Source organism: Hippocampus guttulatus, chromosome 14 (assembly GCF_054856545.1).
Source record: "Hippocampus guttulatus isolate MCC_2025c chromosome 14, RoL_Hgut_1.0, whole genome shotgun sequence".
NCBI lineage: Eukaryota > Metazoa > Chordata > Actinopteri > Syngnathiformes > Syngnathidae > Hippocampus > Hippocampus guttulatus.
The window spans coordinates 5,879,448-5,900,676 of NC_141274.1; the positions used below are offsets into that span (position 1 = coordinate 5,879,448).

General features: G+C 44.0%; 1 protein-coding gene across 2 annotated transcripts in view; it reads left to right on the forward strand.

Moving 5' to 3' along the window:
- The window catches only part of dip2cb (DIP2 acetate--CoA ligase C (putative) b), a 35,607-nt gene that overhangs the window by 5,035 nt on the left and 9,343 nt on the right, over positions 1 to 21,229 (forward strand). The window contains exons 2-18 of one of the 2 annotated variants that reach the window (XM_086129674.1): positions 10,571 to 10,642; positions 11,256 to 11,366; positions 11,517 to 11,642; positions 11,782 to 12,117; positions 13,662 to 13,808; positions 14,715 to 14,834; positions 15,008 to 15,205; positions 16,369 to 16,460; positions 17,097 to 17,207; positions 17,293 to 17,416; positions 17,998 to 18,107; positions 19,069 to 19,171; positions 19,266 to 19,330; positions 19,730 to 19,823; positions 20,077 to 20,196; positions 20,508 to 20,622; positions 20,824 to 20,963. In XM_086129674.1, coding sequence (XP_085985800.1) covers positions 10,571 to 10,642; positions 11,256 to 11,366; positions 11,517 to 11,642; positions 11,782 to 12,117; positions 13,662 to 13,808; positions 14,715 to 14,834; positions 15,008 to 15,205; positions 16,369 to 16,460; positions 17,097 to 17,207; positions 17,293 to 17,416; positions 17,998 to 18,107; positions 19,069 to 19,171; positions 19,266 to 19,330; positions 19,730 to 19,823; positions 20,077 to 20,196; positions 20,508 to 20,622; positions 20,824 to 20,963 — 2,184 coding nt within the window. The remainder of the gene's footprint in view (positions 1 to 10,570; positions 10,643 to 11,255; positions 11,367 to 11,516; positions 11,643 to 11,781; positions 12,118 to 13,661; positions 13,809 to 14,714; positions 14,835 to 15,007; positions 15,206 to 16,368; positions 16,461 to 17,096; positions 17,208 to 17,292; positions 17,417 to 17,997; positions 18,108 to 19,068; positions 19,172 to 19,265; positions 19,331 to 19,729; positions 19,824 to 20,076; positions 20,197 to 20,507; positions 20,623 to 20,823; positions 20,964 to 21,229) is intronic. The other variant, XM_086129675.1, reaches the window with a different exon arrangement.

Here is a 21,229-nt window from a genome sequence, read left to right on the forward strand (position 1 = left end):
ATTAATCAATTTTTTTATACCCAATTCCCCCACTTTTTTTTTTTTCTGCAGCCGATCCTCTGCATTTTTTAAAATGAATTCCCTGGATATTTGCATTTATTTTCTTTCGCTGATCAGTGACAGAGCTAGACTTTTCTCTGTGGGGGCGCTATGGGCTGGCCAAGGCTACCTCTCCGCCAGTGTATCCGATCCCCGCTTATTTCCGTTTTAGTTCTTACCCGATCTCCCGCTTAATCACCTTTTTTTTTTTAATCCCTCCCTTGCTTATTTAGAATGTTTTATTTTTTTGTGGAATGGATCCTTGCATATTTGTGTGTGTGTGTGTGTGTGTGTGTTAAATCATATTTTCTCATATTACACAATACGACAACTCATGTAACCACAAACATGCACCACCAATCGAAAATTGTTTGCTCGATGATGACAAGCCAGCAGGAAAGAGTTCAGAAAAGATCAAAAGTCCAACGTTTGGCAAGCAGATTCGTGTCTCAAATGCACAACTACGATCGTCAGCGCTCAAAGTCACGTACAACGGAACCAATAAACCGGAATCAATTCATCCAATCGCCTCATTCTCGCCAAATGAAAAGACACCAACTGCTTCGCACATCAAGAGGATCACATTAAGGCCACAGTTATTATTTATGATTTTGTAAATGTAAATGGTTGATCCTCTCTAAAATAAATCTCAGCCAAAGTCCTCTCTAAGCTTTAGTTTTGGCTCATGACGCTCAAATGACATTTATTTTGTGTGTGTGTGTGTGTGTGAGAGACACTTTGACGATGGACAAACGTAACTTTTTAAAAGCAAACATTTTAAAATCATGTAAAAAAATAGATTTAAAAAACTGTTTACATCAATGTCTTGTCGAAAGGGATTTTTTCAGAACCAAGTAATCCATAAAGTACTAAAGTTACTTTCTCTAGGAGTACTGAGTATTGAGCTGATTTTAAAAAATTTTTTGCAAGGCAAGACTGATGCGCGGGGATGAGCGGCGGACTCGTTGACCCAGTTGCTTGGCCGTTCCGCTTTGGCATTCACCCAAAGGTGGCAGATTAAATGTGCTAACGTTCACAATCGCCAACTCACTCCGACGGGATGAAGTCGGCCGCCGCCGCAAGACAAACCAAACCACAAACATGTCGCTTTGGACGGGATCTCGATGGCTGCTGATAAAGAAGGCCCGCCTGGTTTTCAACTTCCACAGGAGCTCCTCAAGTTGGCTTGTGGCAATTAGCATGACAATGATGATAATGTGACATTCTTTGGCGCGCGAGTCAACGAGCGCGGATGGGCGGCGAACAGCCGTTGCCACTAGCGAGATACCGCGCGAGAAGGCCGCGTGACTTGTGCAATCAATGTCCTCTTTGTAGACAATTTGAGGCGCCTCGTCTTTTTTTTCTCGCCGACGTTTTTTTTTTCCCCCGGATTTGCCAGCAAAACATTTCCCGCATTTGATAAAAGACAAGCAGAAAAAAATTGTCACGAGGTGGATGAGGAAAAACCGTCACAAACGAAGCTAATCCAGTCTCAACAAGTTTTGGAAGTCACCACACTTATAAATATATACGATCCATCCATCCATCCATCCATCCATCCATCGATGCATCCATTATCCATGTACATACAAATCAACGTTTAAATCTCTTTATACCGTATTGGCCCGAATATAAGACGGCCCTGATTATAAGACGACCCCCTCTTTTTCAAGACTCAAGTTTGAAAAAAGACTTTTTGAACCCCAAATTAATTTTTATACAGAAAATAATTACAGTACATCTGAAACAAATGATTATCATAATATATTTGAAAGAAAGAGCATGTTATTTTGCCTCATTCAAATCTAAAGTGCAATCACATTCATAAATGAATGGCTTCCGGTTTTTGAAATGTAAATGACATCATAACTTCTCCTCAGCTGCCGGTTAACCAGGCCGATCTTCGACCCACTTTTCTCCAGACGACCCCACTTTTTCAGTCTTATTTCAATGCAAAAAACACTGTCTTATATTCGGGCCAATACGTTATATAAATGTATACGTTTTCACATGGCTACGTTTCATCGTATTTTGAGCTAATTAATTGTAATAACGTTCAATTTTATACGGATTGTATATGTATTAAGTTATTGACTTCCTTGTTGCAAGTATTTTGTGATATATTTTGCTGTATGTCACACGTTCACACTGCTTCGTGCGCGAAAGCTATCGCACGCAAAAGTTAGCGCACACAGATCACATGCATGTCATGTGTGAAAGCGCAAGTTCCAGTTGCTCTCTTTGCCGTTGGCGAACAGTCCACGGCCATATGACTGCCTTCGGGCCCGACGACGAGCCGCCGCCATGTGATTGGCGCTCGCGTGAAACAGACGCCGACTGTTTGATTAGCAACAAAGGTTGCTTGATTAGACACACGCGCAGAGTTATGCACATGCGCATTCATGAATATCGACACATTCATGCTCTTACACACACGCACACACACACACACACACACACACACACACACACACACACACACACACACACACACACTAACTTTAAATGTAGTGTTAACGCTACAGTGAGGAAGATGGCTGCTTTCTGTTTTTGTATGAAAGACAAAGAATGTGTGTAAGTGTGTGTGTGTGCGTGTGTGTGTCTGTGTGTGTTTGGAGGTGGGTGCTAAAGCATGATTTTGTATATTTTTGTACTCTGAGTGTGTGTGTTTGTCAAACAAGAATGTGCTCACTGACGACCAGCGACAGATGCCTAGCTTCAGGCCCTGCCAACATCTGTGTGTGTGTGTGTGTGTGTGTGTGTGTGTGTGTGTGTGTGTGTGTGTGTGTGTGGCTTTGTGAGTGCGTGTGTTTATGTGTGTGCTCCCGTCAGGACTCTCGGTCCGTTCAAGTGTTGGCTTCAGCGGCGCTTGTAAAAATGGGATTGACAGCTTGCCAGTTTGTGCCACTTGAGCATTTTTCTGCTTTGGACGAACCGAGGAATGTTTGTGACGACGGCAGTTTACATGAGTGCAAAGCTATGGAGCACGTTGGGCCAGTGCTCAGTGCGTCTGCCTGACACGTTGGACGTTGGAATGCCTTTATATTTTCCACCAGCGCCATCGTTTGTCGTGACGTGCCCTGTGGTTGACTGGTGACCAATCCATTGTTTGTTGAAATGCATGGCTCGCGGTTCTTACCCAACCCAGAGGTTGGTGATTCAATCCCTAGCAATTGCGACCATGCCGAAGGGTCCTTGAGCAAGATACTCACCCCCCCCCCCAAATACTGCATCATCAGTCGGTGAATGACGTTATAAGTATAAAGTGCTTTGAGTACCCGAGGTAGAAAACCGCGAAATAAGTGAGAGCCCATTTACCATTGCCTGGCGACCAATCCAGGGCGGCCTGCACTCCAGGTGGAAAAACACTACTCAAAAGCCACGTTTGGTCCACTTTGATGACATCAGACACCAGCAATTCACCCGTTGGTGGCACCTTGGAAAATTCCCACAGTCCAAGCCTGTCGAACACACACACACACACACACACACACACACACACACACACACACACACACACACACACTCGTGCGCATGACATCACGCAGTGCACTCTCATTGTGTGTGGTGTGCATGCGTGTGTGTGTGTGCGTGTGCGCGCGCGCACGCGTGTGTGCACTTTCAAGGGGAATATAGCTCTCTTTGTACTGTGTGTGTTTGTATCTATGACAACACACACTGTAGCCATTGTATGTCACATTCACCTCCACACACACACACACAGACATGCACGCACACACACACACACACACACGTTTCCAAACGTGTCCTTTTCTCAGCCTGATCTCAAACGTTTATTCAAATAATAATGTATCAATAAAAATCGAATAAGTGTTACGACAAGACGTGCAAGTGTCCGTTTCATGCATGCACGGTCAGAATCAACACACGCATTCGCACACATCATCATGCCAAATTTGATCTATATGATGTCATCTCAGTAATTGATCTTTCTGATTCTTGACAAAGAAAATGCCTTTTGCCCTTTTGACACTCGGAACTGCGGGCGCACATCGATGACATCATCAACAGTCTCTGCGTCAAAGGAATAGAGAGAAGTTTGACTCGATCTTCAAACGAGGGCTCCTTTTTATTGAAGTTGACAGAAGGGAGTTTAGGAATAATACGTTTATGTCACAAGCGGTGTTGCTGTTTTGTTTGGGTTGCACTTTTGCCGAGTCGTCGACACTCGGCGCTAATTAATGTGCTAATGAACTATCGAGCTGTTGCTAATTAACACGACGCACATACTCGGCACTTTCCTAAAATGCACTCGAGACTTGGCTGCCTGTACTCCCTACGGCCTTTTGCCTTTGCTTCCTTCCTGTTTCTTTCACATTTTGCTGTCATTCTTTCCCTTCCTTCCTTCCTTCCTTCTTTCCTTCCTACCTACCTTGCTTTCCCACTTTCCTCTTTTTTCTCTTCATTCATTCTGTTCTTTGTACATTTATTCCCCTCAACTTTCATCCCTCCTTCCTTCCGTCCTTCCTTGCTTCCATTCATCCAATTCCTTTGTTCCTTCCTTGCCTCCTTTTTTCCTACCCTCCTAGTAGTCGTCCCCAGCTGACTTTTGGCAACAGATGGGGTCACACCTCAGACTGGTCGCCAGCCAATCACAGAGGACAGTTGGACAACCATTCACAATTTCCAGTCTTGGATGGAGGGAAGAAGCTTGAGAAAACAAAAAGAAGATGCAAAGTTCAGCACGAGAAGGCTGAAATTTGAATGGTGAATGTCACAAATGCGGGGCCAGCATGCCGGCCACTAGGTCACCGTACTGCTGCCTGTTGTGGCTCAGTCAAGAGGAACTAATCAACCTCCCCCAACCACACACACACACACACACACACACACTTTAGATGGAGTGCGATGCTAAGAATAGAATTGCGATGGTGTCACATTGATCTCATGTGACTGTCACAATGTGCCATCATATTTGGGAACATTTGTTATTATCAGTCATCAAATTATTGTCCAGTCACACACGATCTTGGTAGGCCTGTCCAATCAACCCTGTCCTGTCAGAATTTTAAGACATCTTTTTCTGGATTTTCAGTGTGCAGGCAATGTCCAATCCCAATTTACGTGCCTTCAGTGCAGTACCATTTTATACCACACCATGCCTGGGCAGCAATGAGCTACTAGGGGACATGCGGAGTCCTGCTGTGGACGTTTAACTCTAAACGGAGTGCGACTACTGGTGTATCTGTTGCTCAAGTACGTCTCTTGACGACTCGGTGCCGAAGAGGCTCACATCTGTGAAATTCAAGCTGGTGCATAATTATAATGACCGTGTTCTGCAACTTCAAGTCAATGCGCCACCTGGCGGTGAAATGCCTGTCATTACAAGTCCAATTGAAATTAATGCAATCATTCACATCTAACCTATATTGTGGACCAACCTTCGGTGGGCCGGATTAAAAAGACCAACGGGCCAGATTCGGCCCGCGGGCCGTAGTTTGCCCACCACTGATCTATGTTGTTACATATCATATCTTAGCATTAAGCTAGCGGACTTTGATACATTCATACAAATGCTATTTGTATTAATTGAGAGTGTCCGCAAATGTTAATATATGTTGCTCTTTTTCTTCCTCAAATCACGTGGGACAACCGAGAAACAATATGGCCCTCTGGCGCATGCATTATTCCCTCACTGGAGAGCTTTGTTATCTTTGGAGCAACGCACTGATGCTTTGTGCTGCCAAATGAGTTCACAAAGCTTCTTTTCTCCATGACGCAAACTCCACTCGGCTGTTTCACAGCTTGCTTGACACTCCACTTGGCTTAATGAATGAAAGACATGTGCGCACATGCATGCGCCCGCGCCCACACACGCACACACACACTCTCACCCTCGAACAAAAGCAACCTCCCTTAACTTAATTTGATTTGATCAGGAAATGATGAAAAGGTTCATCTTGGCAACAGAGAGTTCTATTTGTAAAAAAAACCAAATCCATTTGTCCACCACTTTTCACTTCCAGTAATTGAATAACTTTCTGTCGGTGCCTCATTACATTTGCACAACTCCATTGTTTCTTATTTCTTTATTTAATTGTACTATTTGTAGATATGTGTCCTAATATTTTTTTGTCACTTACAATAGGTGTACTAAATATTTCCAGATATTCTTCCATTTTCATATCCTATAGGTGTCTCAATTCTTTTGACCAAACACCACAACATCCTGACTTGTTACTTCCTCCTGGAGGCATCGCACATTTTATTCACTTCTTGTAACTGTCTCAATGCTTCTGTGACTTCCTCCAAATGTCCAAATACTTCCGCATTTTCTTCCCTTTTCACTTCCTGTCAGCATCCCAATACTTTCGTCCACATTTGTGTTGTCGACGTGTCCATAAAAGGAGACGGGGCGAGGAAGAGGATGGAGGGACCAGCGGAGGGCCAGCGGAGGAAAAGAAAGAGACAGGGAGAGAATGCGGAAAAGACAAACATAGCCGGGTCAGCACGGTCAAAGAAAACAAGAGAAGAAAAGGAAGGAAAAGAAGAGTACTGGCTGTGTGTGTCTAGACCACGTAAACACATTAAGACAACAGGTGGGGTGAAGTGAAGGTGAAGAGTTGGAGTTGATCAGACGCAAGTGGCCGGCGATGTCTCCGATGTGTGTGCGTGTTGTGTGTGTGTGTGTGTGTGTGTGTGTGTGTGTGTGTGTGTGTGTGTGTGTGTGGAGGGAGACCGCCTCACTCACATTTTTATTTGTTGTGTTGAAGGCCACATGAAAGATTGATGGACAGAAAAAAAATATGTGCCGTGCTCCCCTCATCCCGCCTCCATCCGTGTGTGTGTGTTTCATGTGTGTGTGTGTGCGTGTGTGTGTGTGTGTGTAACTTCCTGTTGACTTCTTGCTGCCAGCCCAGCTACTTCCTGTTCATCCAGATCCAGGTGGAGGATCTCAACAAGTTCTTGCATGTGTCCCAATACTTTTGCCCGCATTTTCTTCTCATGTGCGACACAGCCGTGTGGGTGTGTTTGTGTGTGTGTGTTTGGAAATAGGGAGTTCTCTAAAGGGCAACAGGGGTCAGGTGGCACACATCCTGCAGAATGCACACTCAAACACTTAGGCACGTTCACCTACAAAGGCATAACTGCATAAGCACAATGTCGCACTAAAATATGCGCATACATGCCTACACATTCACGTACTGTACAAAAACACGCTAACGGACATCCAAAAATATCCACAGATACACGCACACGTGCACGATGAAAATGTCATCAAAAGTATTGGGAAAGGTCCAGGAAAGAGGAAGTAAAGTTTGAGTGTGTGTGCTGAAAGTGGGTCAGTGGTCGAGTGCCATCTGATACCGAGCATGCTTAAAATATCAACCCAGTGTGTGTGTGTGTCTGTCTGTCTGTCACTATTTGAGTGGTGACAGTGTGACCCTAGAACAGATGAATTTCCGATCCATGCGTCGGCCACAGTGACTTTTGAAATGTTGCTTGTTTGTTGTATCGCTTCTTCTTCACTTGCGGCCACCCGTTGGCTCGCCTGGCCCCGACTGCGCTTTAGCATCACATCGGCGGCATAAGGTGAATTAAAAAAAAAAAAAAGAACAAAGTCATCAAAAGTCAACATGCAGCGCAGCTCTCAGACATCTATTTTGGAACTTGGGCTTCAGGGGAGAAATCCCCACAAGACCCTTGGGACAAGTCTACTTTAGAAACACACACACACAACTCATGTTGAGCATGTAGTGAAACAAGATAACAAGATATAAAGCGTTGGACGCACGATGGGCGACTGGTTAGCATGTCCGCCTCACAGTGCAGAGGTGCAGGTTTCAATTCTAGCTCTGGCCTTCCTGTGTAGTTTGCATGTTCTCCCTTTGCCTGCATGAGTTTTCTCCGGGTACTTCGGTTTCCTCCAACATTCCTAAAACATGCGTGGCAGGCTAATGGAACACTCTAAATTGTCCTTAGGTGTGATTGTGAGTGTGAACGGTTGTTCGTGTGTGCCCTATGATTGGCTGGCAACCTGTTCAGGGTTTCCCCTGCCTACTGCCCAAAGACAGCTGGGATAGGCTCCAACACGCCCGCAATTGCAAAATGGATGGATATAACATCCGAGTCGCAAACTCTTCCAAGTTAAACCCAGATTCAAGTGAACCTGTGTCCCAAGACGGCGAGGTACACGTCGGGCTGTTCACTGGTGAACAGGTCATATAGCAACCCAAATACGACGTTAGCATTAATCCACGTTAGCACGACTGCTGAAAAAAATAAAAAATAATAAAAACTTGCGTCTTTCCTTTTCAGGAGCTTCAACGATTCTCCAGGAAGTAAATGAAAAACTGGTTTTCCTGCTACCCCAACAGAGGGAAGAAGAACAGCACTTTTGTTTTTTTACCCGTCATCTATCAGCTGAGAGACGGTTACAATCTCTCCTTTTCAAAACACCTGGCAGCGTTTCTAAATGCTGACTCAGCGTGTTGTTGATGAAAACACCTGCTGTTGCCTCAAGTGCGCGTCTGTGTATGTGTGAGTGCGTACGTGTGTGTGTGCGTGGGTGTGTGGGTGTGTGTGTAAACTCCTGCGTATCGCTCTCTCTCTGCATTCATTTTATTTTGATACGTGTGCATGTTTTTGCCTTGCTTTAAAAGGCTTGGCCCAGCCCGGTGAGTGACGTGGGTGTCAGCAAATCGACTTACTGCTAATGGGTATGCCCATCAGCCAGTTTGCATATTGAGTGATGTTGTTCGTGTTTCTCCAAAGTGAGTTGCTGCAATCTCGTGAAACTTAGGACTACTGCAATATAAAAAGAAAAACAATTAAAACTGCACTCAAAATGAGACAGTTTAAAAATTGGCAAAACAGTGAGACCGCTAGAGTCAATTGTGATTGTTTTTTTTTTATACCAGTGAGGTGCTTCAGTACTGTACTGTTACAAGCCTACTTGACTTCTGTTCTCATCCTTTCTTCCACCTCACATCGTCTCTTTTTCGCATCTTCCCTTCTTTCTTTTTGTGAAAATTTGCGCTTTGCATCCTGTGACGATTCCCTGCTCTTCCGTCTCGAGCATACAAACAAGATCAGCTGTTTCCATTTCTCAAGCTGGATAGAAGGAGGCAGCATTCCTCCTTTTCCTCCTCCTGTTCTTCATCCTCCTCTTTTTTCTCAGCTCGTCACGCCTTCTTTCCTTCAGGATTTTCTTGCTCCTTTCCCCATCGCTCCCTGCAGGCTGGCTGACTCTATATGGTCATGCAGGGTTGATACGCACGCCACGCACGCGCATTCAAAACGATTCAGCATTGCTCAAATGGGTCATGTGAAAAAGTCCCAAACGTGCTGCTGGCGCCGCCCCCTAGTGGACACTTGTGTCATCCTCCACGAGCTCCAGTGGACTCATTTCAAGTACTTGTCACAAAAACACAAAACCCAATTGTATGAAATTGAGATTTGAAATTAGCTATTGCATTGCGATAGCCGTGATGTCATCATGCGCTTGTCCCGTCAGACGAAACTATTTTAGGAAGAGGAGCGTCCAATCGGCTCGCTTGAGGTCACTTTCAAAGACAGACTTTCATTGTCTTCTTCAAATTCCAATCAAGCTGTCAGTGTGTGTACCCACATGCGCGCATGCATCTCAGATGTGTGCATCCAGTCGTGGTTTTCCCGATCCGAGTGACGCACGTCCCATTTGAATAGGATTTATTAAGTCAACCGCGCAAACCTGTCAAACCTGCGTCTGGTAGAAGGATGTAATAATCACTCCACTTTCTCTTTTTTGATATCATGAGTCATCCGGCCGGCAATTTGATTAGAACGTCAGAAAAGGTGTGTGTCACTACTGGGCTCTCTCTTTCTAGGGAAGCCCCGCCCACCGGGCATTGCAGTGCGGGTAAAACAAATGCCGGCTGATTGACTTCAGATGGAAATTGTGCTGACTTGACACAGCCGACCAACGACGCTCTCGACGCGGCCGGCGTCATGAGTCAGCGACTTCTCTCTCTCTCTCTCTCTCTCTCTCTCTCTCTCTCTCTCTCTCTCTCTCTCTCTCTCTTTCTCTCTCACACACACACCCATTTAATTTAAAATGGGCCATTCATTGAAGGTGCGCCTTATACTCCAAAGCAACTTATAGTGTAAAAAATACGGTACTTACATGTCCCCCTCAAGTTCCCTAAATACTCATAAATACAAAGTACTTCAAATTCTCAAAGTTTGGACATGGGCAACAGTGGACCACCCGCATACTTGTGACTCGATTCAGCGATTGTTTTGGGGGGTTTTCTGTGTGTGGCTGATGTGAGGTTTATCAGTGTGTTTGAGGGATTTTTTTTTCGCAATCTGTGGTTATTTTTTTCATTGTTGAAGTCTGGATCTTTTTATTTATTAATTTCAATGTGAATTTTAATACAATGAGCATGAACGATTGAATACAATCGTACAAAAGGCATATACACATTATTTGTCCACATGTCAAATCGCATCCATTGTTGTTTTGAATGAAACGGTATTACGTTACATGAAGATGAACAAAGTCTCCGTTTCCTTCTTCTCTTGCCAGGGGACATCACGCAGAAAGGTTACGAGAAGAAAAGGTTCCAGCTGATTGGAGCGTTTTTACCACCAGGTCCAGGTCAGCACTTTTGTGCTTGCCCGCATGCTTTAAACACATTCAAGTGTTTTAAACACACTGAAGGTTTTTTGTTTTCTTTAGGATAATGACTTCTTTTCACAATTGAAGTTTTCTATAAAAAGGATAGAAACCCTTTTATTCCAAAACGGGACATTATTTCAAATTGAGAGTGCATAAAATGAACAAACATACATTGATCCATGTACTATTTTGCCCTGGAACATCCGTTGGAAAATCAGCAAAAATATCGACGTTTGTTGCCCGAAGTAGAAGCAGATGTTTGGAAATGTCTCATTTTGAAAATGCACACACACACACACACACACACACACACACACACACACACACACACACACACACAAAGCTGTGATAAATTAAAACATCAACATTTGTCAAACAAAAAAAAAATGTTTCCTGCTATATGTTTCCTGCTAACATATAATGTGAAACGCCACAGACAAACTAATGGAATTAGCATAAATATTTGGGTAATTATAAGCCTTCAAACAACAGCTACTTTCGTGTAATGTGTAACATTAATAAGATAAAAAGAAAAAAAATGGCAAAAATTGATTTGATTGTTTCAAGTGGGGAAGATGTCTTCTCTGTGCAGCTGCGGACACGTCGGGTGGCCAGGAGAGGAGACCACCGCCCACGCCATCCCCGGCGTCACGTCTCCACCGCAGATGTTTGTCGGGCTCCCGAGACGAACGCTACCGCTCAGGTGAGGAGGCGACGTGACGCCAGAAAAATCATTTGGCCAAATAGTAGCTGCTATTTTTTTCCCAGTAAAATTCAGTTTACAATCTGAATCCGTTGCTAGTCAATCCCTGGCTGACTGATGGTCGTGTGCGTCTTTTGTGTGGTCGGTCAGACATCCACAGCGAGGCTGTGCAGGCGGCGTTAGCGAAACATGGCGAGAGGAAGATGGCCGTCCCCATGCCGTCCAAGCGGCGCTCCCTGGTGGTGCACAACTCCATGGAGGCCTACACGCCGCCAGGTAGCAACACGTTCAGAAAATTGCTGCATTCAAAGGAAGCCAAATTGGGTCAAGTAGCTAGGAGGTCCAAAATGCCACCGAGCCACTGTTGGTCCACACAAGACTTTGGAGCGCTCTCAAACGTCTACGTTACTCGCAGACTCGTCCTCAGGTTCCGAGGGGGAGGAGAAGGCGGACGACTATGAGGAGGGAGAAGGTGCAGAAGAGGAGAACGGAGGAGGAAATGCGGACGTCATGGGAACGTCATCGAGCTTGGAGGGCGGCATGACTGTGGAGCACTGGATCAACCGCGCCATCCACGCTGGCTCATCCGCCACCAACACCAACTCGTCCACTGCTTCCTCGTCCTCGTCCACCAGCAGCGGGGCGGTAGCATGCGGTCGATTGGCCGAGGTTCTGGCCCAGCATGTCCACATCTCCGCGCACCAGCACCACCTTCGCCTACACCAGCGGAACCAGCAGCACCACAAGACCGGTAAAAAGACATCCCGACAGATTTGACGCACCCTGATTTATTTGATTACCCTGAATGTCCTGCTATGCTCATGGGGTTCCGCATGGTTCAGTTTCAGGGTTTCTCACTTTGTATTTGGGTTCCATTCTGAAAAAACACGGAATTTCCTTCCATTGCTCTGCTGATGACAGTCCTATTTCTTTTGATGGTCATCTATTTGATGTCTTAGAGCTGAGTTTTGCAGAAACCACGCAACGCCCCCTCCCTGACCGCACCGCATTTGGCGCAACCCAAAGTCAAATAAATGTCTACACATATAAAAGTCCAAGTCAATTTGAGGCTTTCAAGCACTTCAAGGAAAACGTCAGTTGGCGCGTGTGCTGTTCTCTGAAGGTCGCCTTCTGTTTTGTATTTCTCGATGTGGACGATTGTGTTGGATGTCGGAATGCGGGCCGTTGCCAGCTTTCTTTCGTCTTCTTCTCACCGCCTCCTCACAATCTACCCTTCAATCACAAACAGCGCGCGCAAGAATGTCTTCTGCTTATGTTTGTCAAGGTTAAACATCACGTCAACCCACCATTTTTTAAATGTTTTTTGATAAGGAAATTAGCCCTTTGCCATATTGTGCTGTACAAAAATATATGATGATGTAAACTGTCTGTGTACATATACTATATGTACTCAGATATAGTCAATACTTTCTCTCTCTCTCTCTCTCTCATATATATATATACCGATATATATATATATATATATATGTGTGTGTGCGTGTGTGTTTTCATGCGTATAGATTCTAATCTATCGTCTTGTACCTGCAGGCAGCACAGTGGTTCGAAATCTTCCTTTGGTCCATTTGCTAAGATTAATTTGGAAAAAGTTAGCGTGCACGTCATCTTTTGGCAATTTGGTGAACTTGAGGAAATTTCTGTTGCGGTCATTATGTCATTGATGGATGACATCATCTTTCGGATATTGAATCCAGCAATGGTGGAACATCTGCCGTCGTGCAGGAGGCAGCGTGACTGGTTGCGGATGTCATTTTGGAATAGACTCCAAGTCAGATGCGGGCCAGAGGTTGAGTTTTGAGACAGATGTAAAATGTGGAAGTAAAATGTATAATGCAGGGGTTGTATCTCAATAGTTTTGTCCAAAGCCATTTTATTCACTTTTCATTTCTTGTCGGTGTCCACATATTTTGTCTACATTTCCTTTGCTTCACTTGTGGAAGGTGTGCCAGTACTTCTTAGTAAGTCACAGAGTCCCATCACCTGTGAGCTATTTTTAGAACAGACACAGACGCTGCTCATGTTGTTCTTGGGGCTAACTAGTACCCGCTGGCACTATATTTGTATTTTTTGGGGGACTATACACCATATCTGTGTATGTTCTGGTCTTCCTCTCCTCCATTCCTAGCCACCAATGTGCAATTACTCACCCCTCCCCCACCTGCTCAGTCGAGAAGGACAGTAAAACCAAAACGTTTGCCCACATGTTCTTCACTTTATACTTCCTGCGCTTGTACCAAAACTTTTGTTCAAATTCCCCAACTTCTCCCCTTTTCCCAGAGATCCACTCAGCCCCTCCAGACGTGACAAGTTACATCAACAACGCCCCAACAGCCGACAGGATCCAGGCAGAGAAAACAGCGGGCAGTGGCGGCCACAGACAGACACCCAAATACGGCAACGCTGAGCTGATGGAGACGGGGGACGGTGAGCCACGGATGAGTCATTAAAGTCCTTGTAATGTGAAAATAAATGTCTTTTAATTTGGGCACACCGCCCCAAAAGTCTGTTGTTAACAACCCTCCCAAAAGTTTTTAAAGTAGGCTTCAAAATGGATGCGACTTCCTTTACCATTATTTTGACGTGACACTTAACATGTTTGAGCTGCGAAAAGGAGCAGCTTCATCGGATTATTATTTTTTCTCTGTCCTCAGATTAGATGTGCTTCAAATAATTGATTGATTGACAACAATCGATTAAGAAATGAATCGACAACAATTCTGACAATCAATGAGACCTTCGTTACCGAAAATGTTTTGAGTTTTTTTCAGATTCATTCAATGAATCTGGCTGACAGTGTCTTTATAGCTCTGCATTTTTAAATGCCGCGCTGCTCTGCTGTCTTATGGAGTTCCACAGAGTTACATTTTAGTGCCACTGTAATTGTTAGTTGTAGCCCTATGTGAGACAAGCAAAATTGGGGATACAAAATGAGTTTCAGGTCCCCTTGAGATTTCAAAGTATCGGGTGTTCCCGAAGGCTGCTGACACCAGGGTCTGATTTTAAAGGCAAAAAAAAGTATAACTGTCATGGAGCAAGTCATCCTTACCGGAATTTGGCACTCACTCTGTGGTGGTTTGTCACACTGACAAATCAACATGTGATTCAGGAAGAAAGGGGTTCTTTGTTCATACTTACCTGTCATTGTGTTCATTATAATTTTATGTAACCAAAAAAAAAATCTTTAAACGCATATTTAGACACCTATCTCTGAATTCACTTTACAGGGTCTTTAAGGATTCATGACAAGCTTTATTGTTCCCAAAGGGGAAATTTGGCTTTTTCCAGAGATTGGTCTCTACCACTGTAGATGTTTTTGGTGTTTGTCATCAGGTGTTCCAGTTAGCAGCAGAGTGTCAGCCAAGATTCAGCAGCTGGTCAACACGCTAAAGAGACCCAAGAGACCTCCGCTTCGAGAGTTTTTTGTGGACGACTTTGAGGAGCTCCTGGAGGGTAAATCGTTTTTCCAAAGAGGGGGCAAATTATGGAAAAATTTATCGAACTTAAATGCCAATTCCGATACTTGAGGGCTAAAATTATGATCATCGATTCATCGACCCATTATGATATGAATTACAGGCAGAGCATTTGGCACTGACAGTTTTACACTACTTTGATTCCGACAGTGCAGCAGCCGGACCCCAATCTGCCCAAAGCCGAAGGGGCCCAGATGGTGCCCGCCCACGGGGAGGACCTGGGCGCTGTCACCAGCTGGCCGCCCTGTCTGGAAGCTGCCCTGCAGCGGTGGGGCACCATCTCTCCCAAGGCACCCTGTCTCACCACCGTCGACACAAACGGGAAACCGCTCTGCCAGCTCACTTACGGTGGGTAACGCCCACCTCGCTCAGAAACAACACGGTGCAGTCCTACCCCAACTTAGCCCCAAGTTCAGTTTCTCTACTTGTCCCAATACTTTTGTCTACATTTTTTGTCACATTTTCGCTTTCTTCTGCTTTGTCCACTTTTATTCATTCACTCATTCACTCCCAAAGACGTTTTTAAACGTCTTTTCAGACTTGGTATAGAATTGGCTGGTACTGAATGAGTTAATAATGATACTTTTGTCCACATTTATTTTTTACTTTCTCAACTTGTATCAATACTTTTGTGCATATTTTTTCACATTTTACTTTCAAGTATTTTTTCCTACATTTCTTTTCACATTCTGTATGTGCCTCGAAATTTTGTGTGCGTGTTTTTTTTTTTTGTGAAATTGCTTTTTCCACTTTGTACATTTATACTTTTGTCTACATATTTTGTACTTTTTCACTTCCCGGATGTGTCCAAATACTTTGTCCCACCTATGGCTGAATTGCGTCAAAGTGCCCAGTGTTTTTGTTTGCGCCGAATGGTACACAATGTGACTTTGTAACTCAATTCCGCGAGAGACACACACACACGCGCACGCGCGCGCGCATACAAAGATGAAGATGATGTGAGCTCACCAGACTGTGAAATGTTTTCTAGCAGCACTCAGGAGTCAATAACATGGTGAGAGGACGTGCACGTGCATGTGTGTGCAAGCGTGTGAGAAGCTAGAGCTCCATCTTTGTATCTTCTCATCATTCCTGTCGCGCAAGTTTAGTCTTTTGCAGTTTTAACTCAAGAGAGCTGAAACTTTCCATGTGCCCCTAAACGCACGGCTTAACTGACGCGATCGTCATCATAGTACTTTACTTTTCCCCATTAGAATGTTCAAGACATAGAGTGACGAAAAATGGTACTCAAGTAACACGAATTCAGAATATTATGAGTGATGACGTGAAAGTCAAAAGTAGACCTCCAAGTCCTCGGGGGAGGAGTTTTAGGCGAGTAACTTGATGCACGCGGGTCAAAGTATCATTTCTTCTTAACAAAAATACGCGGGTAAATGTACATTGCATTAAAATTTCTTATTTTTCTATGGATATGTGATTGTTGTCATTATTCAACACACACGCTCAATGACCATTTTCTTGTTCGGCGTGTGTGTTTGTTGTGTTTTCAGGTAAGCTTTGGTCCAGAAGCGTGAAGGTGGCCTACAACCTGTCACACAAGCTGGGAACCAAACAGGAACCTCTCATCAGACCTGGAGACCGAGTCAGTAGTAGACATGCCTTCAAAATTTGAGCAAAAGCCGCCATTTATACTTTTTATTTGTGCCACCTGGACACAATTTTTAATGGTATAAAGTTAAGATCATGTGGTAATTTTGTGCCAACTCATTTCAAATTGAAATTGAACACATTAAATTTCCTATTCTGATTTACTTTTTGCAATCAAAAATTAATTCTGGAAAATCCGAAGTAGAAAATGAAACTGTAAAGAAAAAAAATCCTGTTCAGGTGGCACTGGAATAATCTTGTGGTGTTTTTTTGACATCTTATTTTGCTTAAAATTAAATATAAAATTAATACAATATATTTTCCGATGAATCTGAAGTTTGAAAAGAGCGTTACAAATCTAAATAGATTGTCTTAAGTACAAATCCAAAATTGGATGACAAAAAAGCCACATTATATTTGTCCCATCTGAATCAGAATTTTTTTATTCAGAATTTTGTGGGGACTGATTTTCGGATGGTAGAAAGTAAATATTGTTAAACGTTTCACTGTTTAAAAAATGCTTTAAAAATATTTTCTATTCAAATTTGAATCCAGATTTCCCCCAAATCGTGACAGCACACAGGATATCAATCCCAGATGACAAAGTGCATGTTTTTCCTCCTTCCTGTAGGTGGCATTGGTGTTCCCCAACAACGACCCCGGCTCATTCATGACTGCGTTCTACGGCTGCCTGCTGGCCGACGTGGTCCCTGTGCCCATCGAAGTGCCTCTGACCCGAAAGGCCAGTGCACATTTTGGACTATTCTTGAGCTCGGCCGCTGTGGCGCTACCACGCTAACGCAGCTAGCGCCATTTTCTCCCGTCAGGATGCGGGAAGTCAGCAGATTGGCTTCCTGTTGGGGAGCTGTGGCATCACCGTGGCTCTAACCAGCGACCTCTGCCACAAAGGACTTCCCAAGAGTCCCACTGGAGATATTCTGCACTTTAAAGGTCCCGACCACACACACATACACACACACACACACACACACACACACAAACACACAGGGGCTCTTGTCTATATGGCAAGGGTAGGGAACTCCGGTTCCTTGAGAGCCATATCCCGCCTCTTTTAGATATCTCTCTACTTCAACACACCTCATTCAAATGATCAGCTCATCAGCAAGCTCCCTCCTGCTGCTATATGGCCTTCCACCTTCAGAGATAATTTTGCTGTGCACGTGTGTGTGTGTGGGGGGGGGAGACAGGAAATGGTTCAGATCAATAAGAGTAATAAAGCAAAGAGAGTGTTAGTGTTAGTATCGATTGTCTGTCATTAACTTCACGTTGACTTGTAGTTTATGTTAAGTGCATCATAAACAAAATGCGCGTGTGTGTGTGTGGTGGGGCGGGGGGTTGAGACGAGTAGCCAAGTGGATGTCTGTGTGTATGGTGTGCGTGTGCAATTCCTGTGCACGTGCTTAACTTGTTGTTGACGTTAAGTGCAGCATAAACAAAGTACAAATCCGCTGTGCGTGTGATTGTGTGTGTGTGTGTTTTTGTTTGTGTGTGTGCGTGGTGCACATGTCCAGGCTGGCCCAAGCTGCTGTGGATCGTGACCGAATCCAAAAACTTGTCGAAACCCCCCCGAGACTGGTTCCCCCACATCAGGGACGCCGGACACGACACGGCATACATTGAGGTGACACATGCACAACATTGCAGTTGGCATATTATATACGTGTACTGCTTCAGATACCGCTCGAGTGAAGTGAAAGTCATTAAGATATGGTGATGTCCTGGCTTACAGGCAAGCAGCCTGTTTATTGTGGGTGTAATTCCACTGGCGAACACTAGATGGCGGCACAGCATGTGTTTGACACTCAATTTGAAAGAAGAAGAGTGACAACGTGAAGTTCTTCAGCCCGGCCTAGTTCTTGCTGGAGATTATTGACAATCAAATCCCCATCAACCCCACTTTTTCTCCCAACAAAAAGCGATGGCTGTTGGTTAATTTTATACTTTATACTGTACTTTATCTTGTTGAAGTCATTTCTTATGTAATATTTTACCCTAACTTGCAAAAAAAAATGTTTGAGACTGCAAAAAAAAAATCAAATTAAGTGGGTCAAACTTATAATAACTAAAATTAAATATTGAAAAGCAAGAATCATATTTAGTTAGAATTTTCAATCACCAGAGGCCCTGACTGAATGAAGAATTTCTCTCCTTAGCTGTAATATCAATTTTTGAGCTAACAGACTGTCACATGATCCCATGGACCAAAAATTGGATGATTTAGCTCTCTTTTGTAAATTTACACAAGGGGATAGGAAAATGACCTTCACTACTGTGTGACAGTTGTGTTATTTTTGGTGTCAGGAAGAAATTCATCGTATGAAATATAGCTGTGGTTTTCATTCCAATTAGATTTTTGTCAGACTTTTTGGAACGGGCTAATTTTGAAAACCAAAGTTCCTATTTTTACATCTTGCAGTGCTATTCTTTGCTATTCAAAATGCAAAAAAAAAAATGTGGATGCGGAATGGATTGATGCCACTTCAATTCCTATCAATGTGAAATATTGAGTTAATTTAAGCTTCAATTGAACTTGGGCCATGAAAATCGGTTTGTGTGTATGTGTGTGGGTGTGTGCGTTTTAGTACAAGACGTGCAAAGATGGCGGCGTCCTGGGCGTGACGGTGACGCGCGCCGCCATGTTGACTCACTGTCAGGCCCTCACGCAAGCCTGCTCATACACCGAAGGTGACATCATCATCATCTTCATCATTATGGTCACCAGCCTCTCGGTGGCACTCACATGATGGTTTTGTGCGCGGGTGTGTGCTTGTGTGTCCAGCTGAGACCATGGTCAACGTTCTGGACTTTAAGAAGGACGTTGGACTTTGGCATGCCGTCCTCACCGTGAGAAACGTGCATCGACATACAGACATTGGCGAGCATAAATCGACACGCCCCTTTTCAAAAACAATGCCATCTTTCTGGGATTAAAAGAAAAGTCCAATTTTGGTAGAACAAAAGGTGTCTTTTTTTCCTCAAGAATCAAGTCCAATAAGTTTCATTTTTTAATTTTTTTCACTTATGAAGCTATTTTCATATCAACCTTTTCTGGCGAACTTAATTTTTTTGTAAAGATTACAAGAACATTTTGTTGGAAAGAAAAAGGTACAACTTCACATCAAGATCATAATTTTTTATGTTAAAAATAATAATACATTTTTTTAAAATTTTGAATTTTCTTCCATAACATGGCATTTGTTCCTCAAAATTTGAATTGAATGCGTGTCTGTGTTCGTGTGTCAGAGCGTGATGAACATGATGCACGTGGTGAGCATCCCGTACGCCCTCATGAAGGTCAACCCGCTGTCGTGGATCCAGAAAGTGTGTCACTTCAAAGGTAACACCGATTTCCCTTCCTCCGAAAGTCGGATTTCAACGACAATGCCCGCAAATTGTACAAGTCGCCGGTTTTATGACACCAGCTTTACCGTAATGCACATTTGTCATTCCCGTTATTAGTTTTGTCACTACCATGATTCATTTTAGTCTTCCTTGTTAAGCGCTTTTGTCATTGCTTTTATGCGAGGAATGCTTTTAAGCAGAACGCCACCACTTCCTGTGTGTGTGTGTGTGTGTGTGTGTGTTTTCAGCCAAGGTGGCGTGCGTGAAGTCGCGCGACATGCACTGGGCTCTGGTGGCACATCGCGACCAGCGCGATGTCAACTTGACGTCGCTCAGGATGCTGCTGGTCGCCGACGGCGCCAATCCCTGTAAGTCGGCTTACGCCCTACCCTTCAGCCGGCACGGCGCACCCCACTAAGACCCCATTTTTTTGGGCTCACACGAACACTATTAAAATGCTCTCACACACTACTGATTTTTCTTGCTCACATAAATAATATGCTCTCATACGTCACACTGCAATGCATATTTCAGTTCATTTTGTAAGCCTGCTTGACCGTGATATGTGAGTGTATTTTCCTTGTGTGTGTGTGAGAGGTGTAGCTGACTGATTTTGCCTCTGAGAGCGCTGTGTGGAAATTGCCCTTTGCATAGAAGTGACTATGTTCCTCTCTCGTAGGGTCCATCTCGTCATGTGATGCCTTCCTTAACGTCTTCCATACCAAAGGTTTGAAGTCAGATGTCATTTGTCCCTGTGCCAGCTCACCTGAGGCGCTCACTGTAGCCATCAGGAGGTACTTCTGTGTATGACTGTGAGAGAGAGAGAGAGAGAATGATTAATGTGAATATTTGCAAATAATTGACACCCATTATACATAAATAATACAACATAAAAAAAAATGCAAATAGGTGAATCCGCAGGTGCAGAACTAATATATAGAGTAGGCGGATGATGACGTGGCGCGTGCTGATTGGTCGGCGTCTTGTGTGTTCAGGCCTACGGAGGACCCGAGCAGGACGCCACCTCGCGGCATTTTGTCCATGCAGAGCCTCAGTCACGGAGTCATCAGACTCGACTCGGACGACAAACTCGCCGTGCTCGCCGTGCAGGATGTCGGATGTGTCATGCCCGGAGGTGACCAAAAACACGCACACACTGCATTTTGACCAAAATTAGAAAACAGCTTCACGAAATGGAAAAATTAACACAAATTGACCAAAAAAAAAAAAATTGACACAAAGACAAGCACACATTTATGCACACATCTTTGACAAAAAAATTCTATTGGGACAGTTTTCACACACGTACACACAGACCTTTGACAAAACTATTGGGACACTAAGATGGAATGCAGATAATTTTGAGTTTGGTCAAACGTATTGGCACATGTTCTAGGAGGG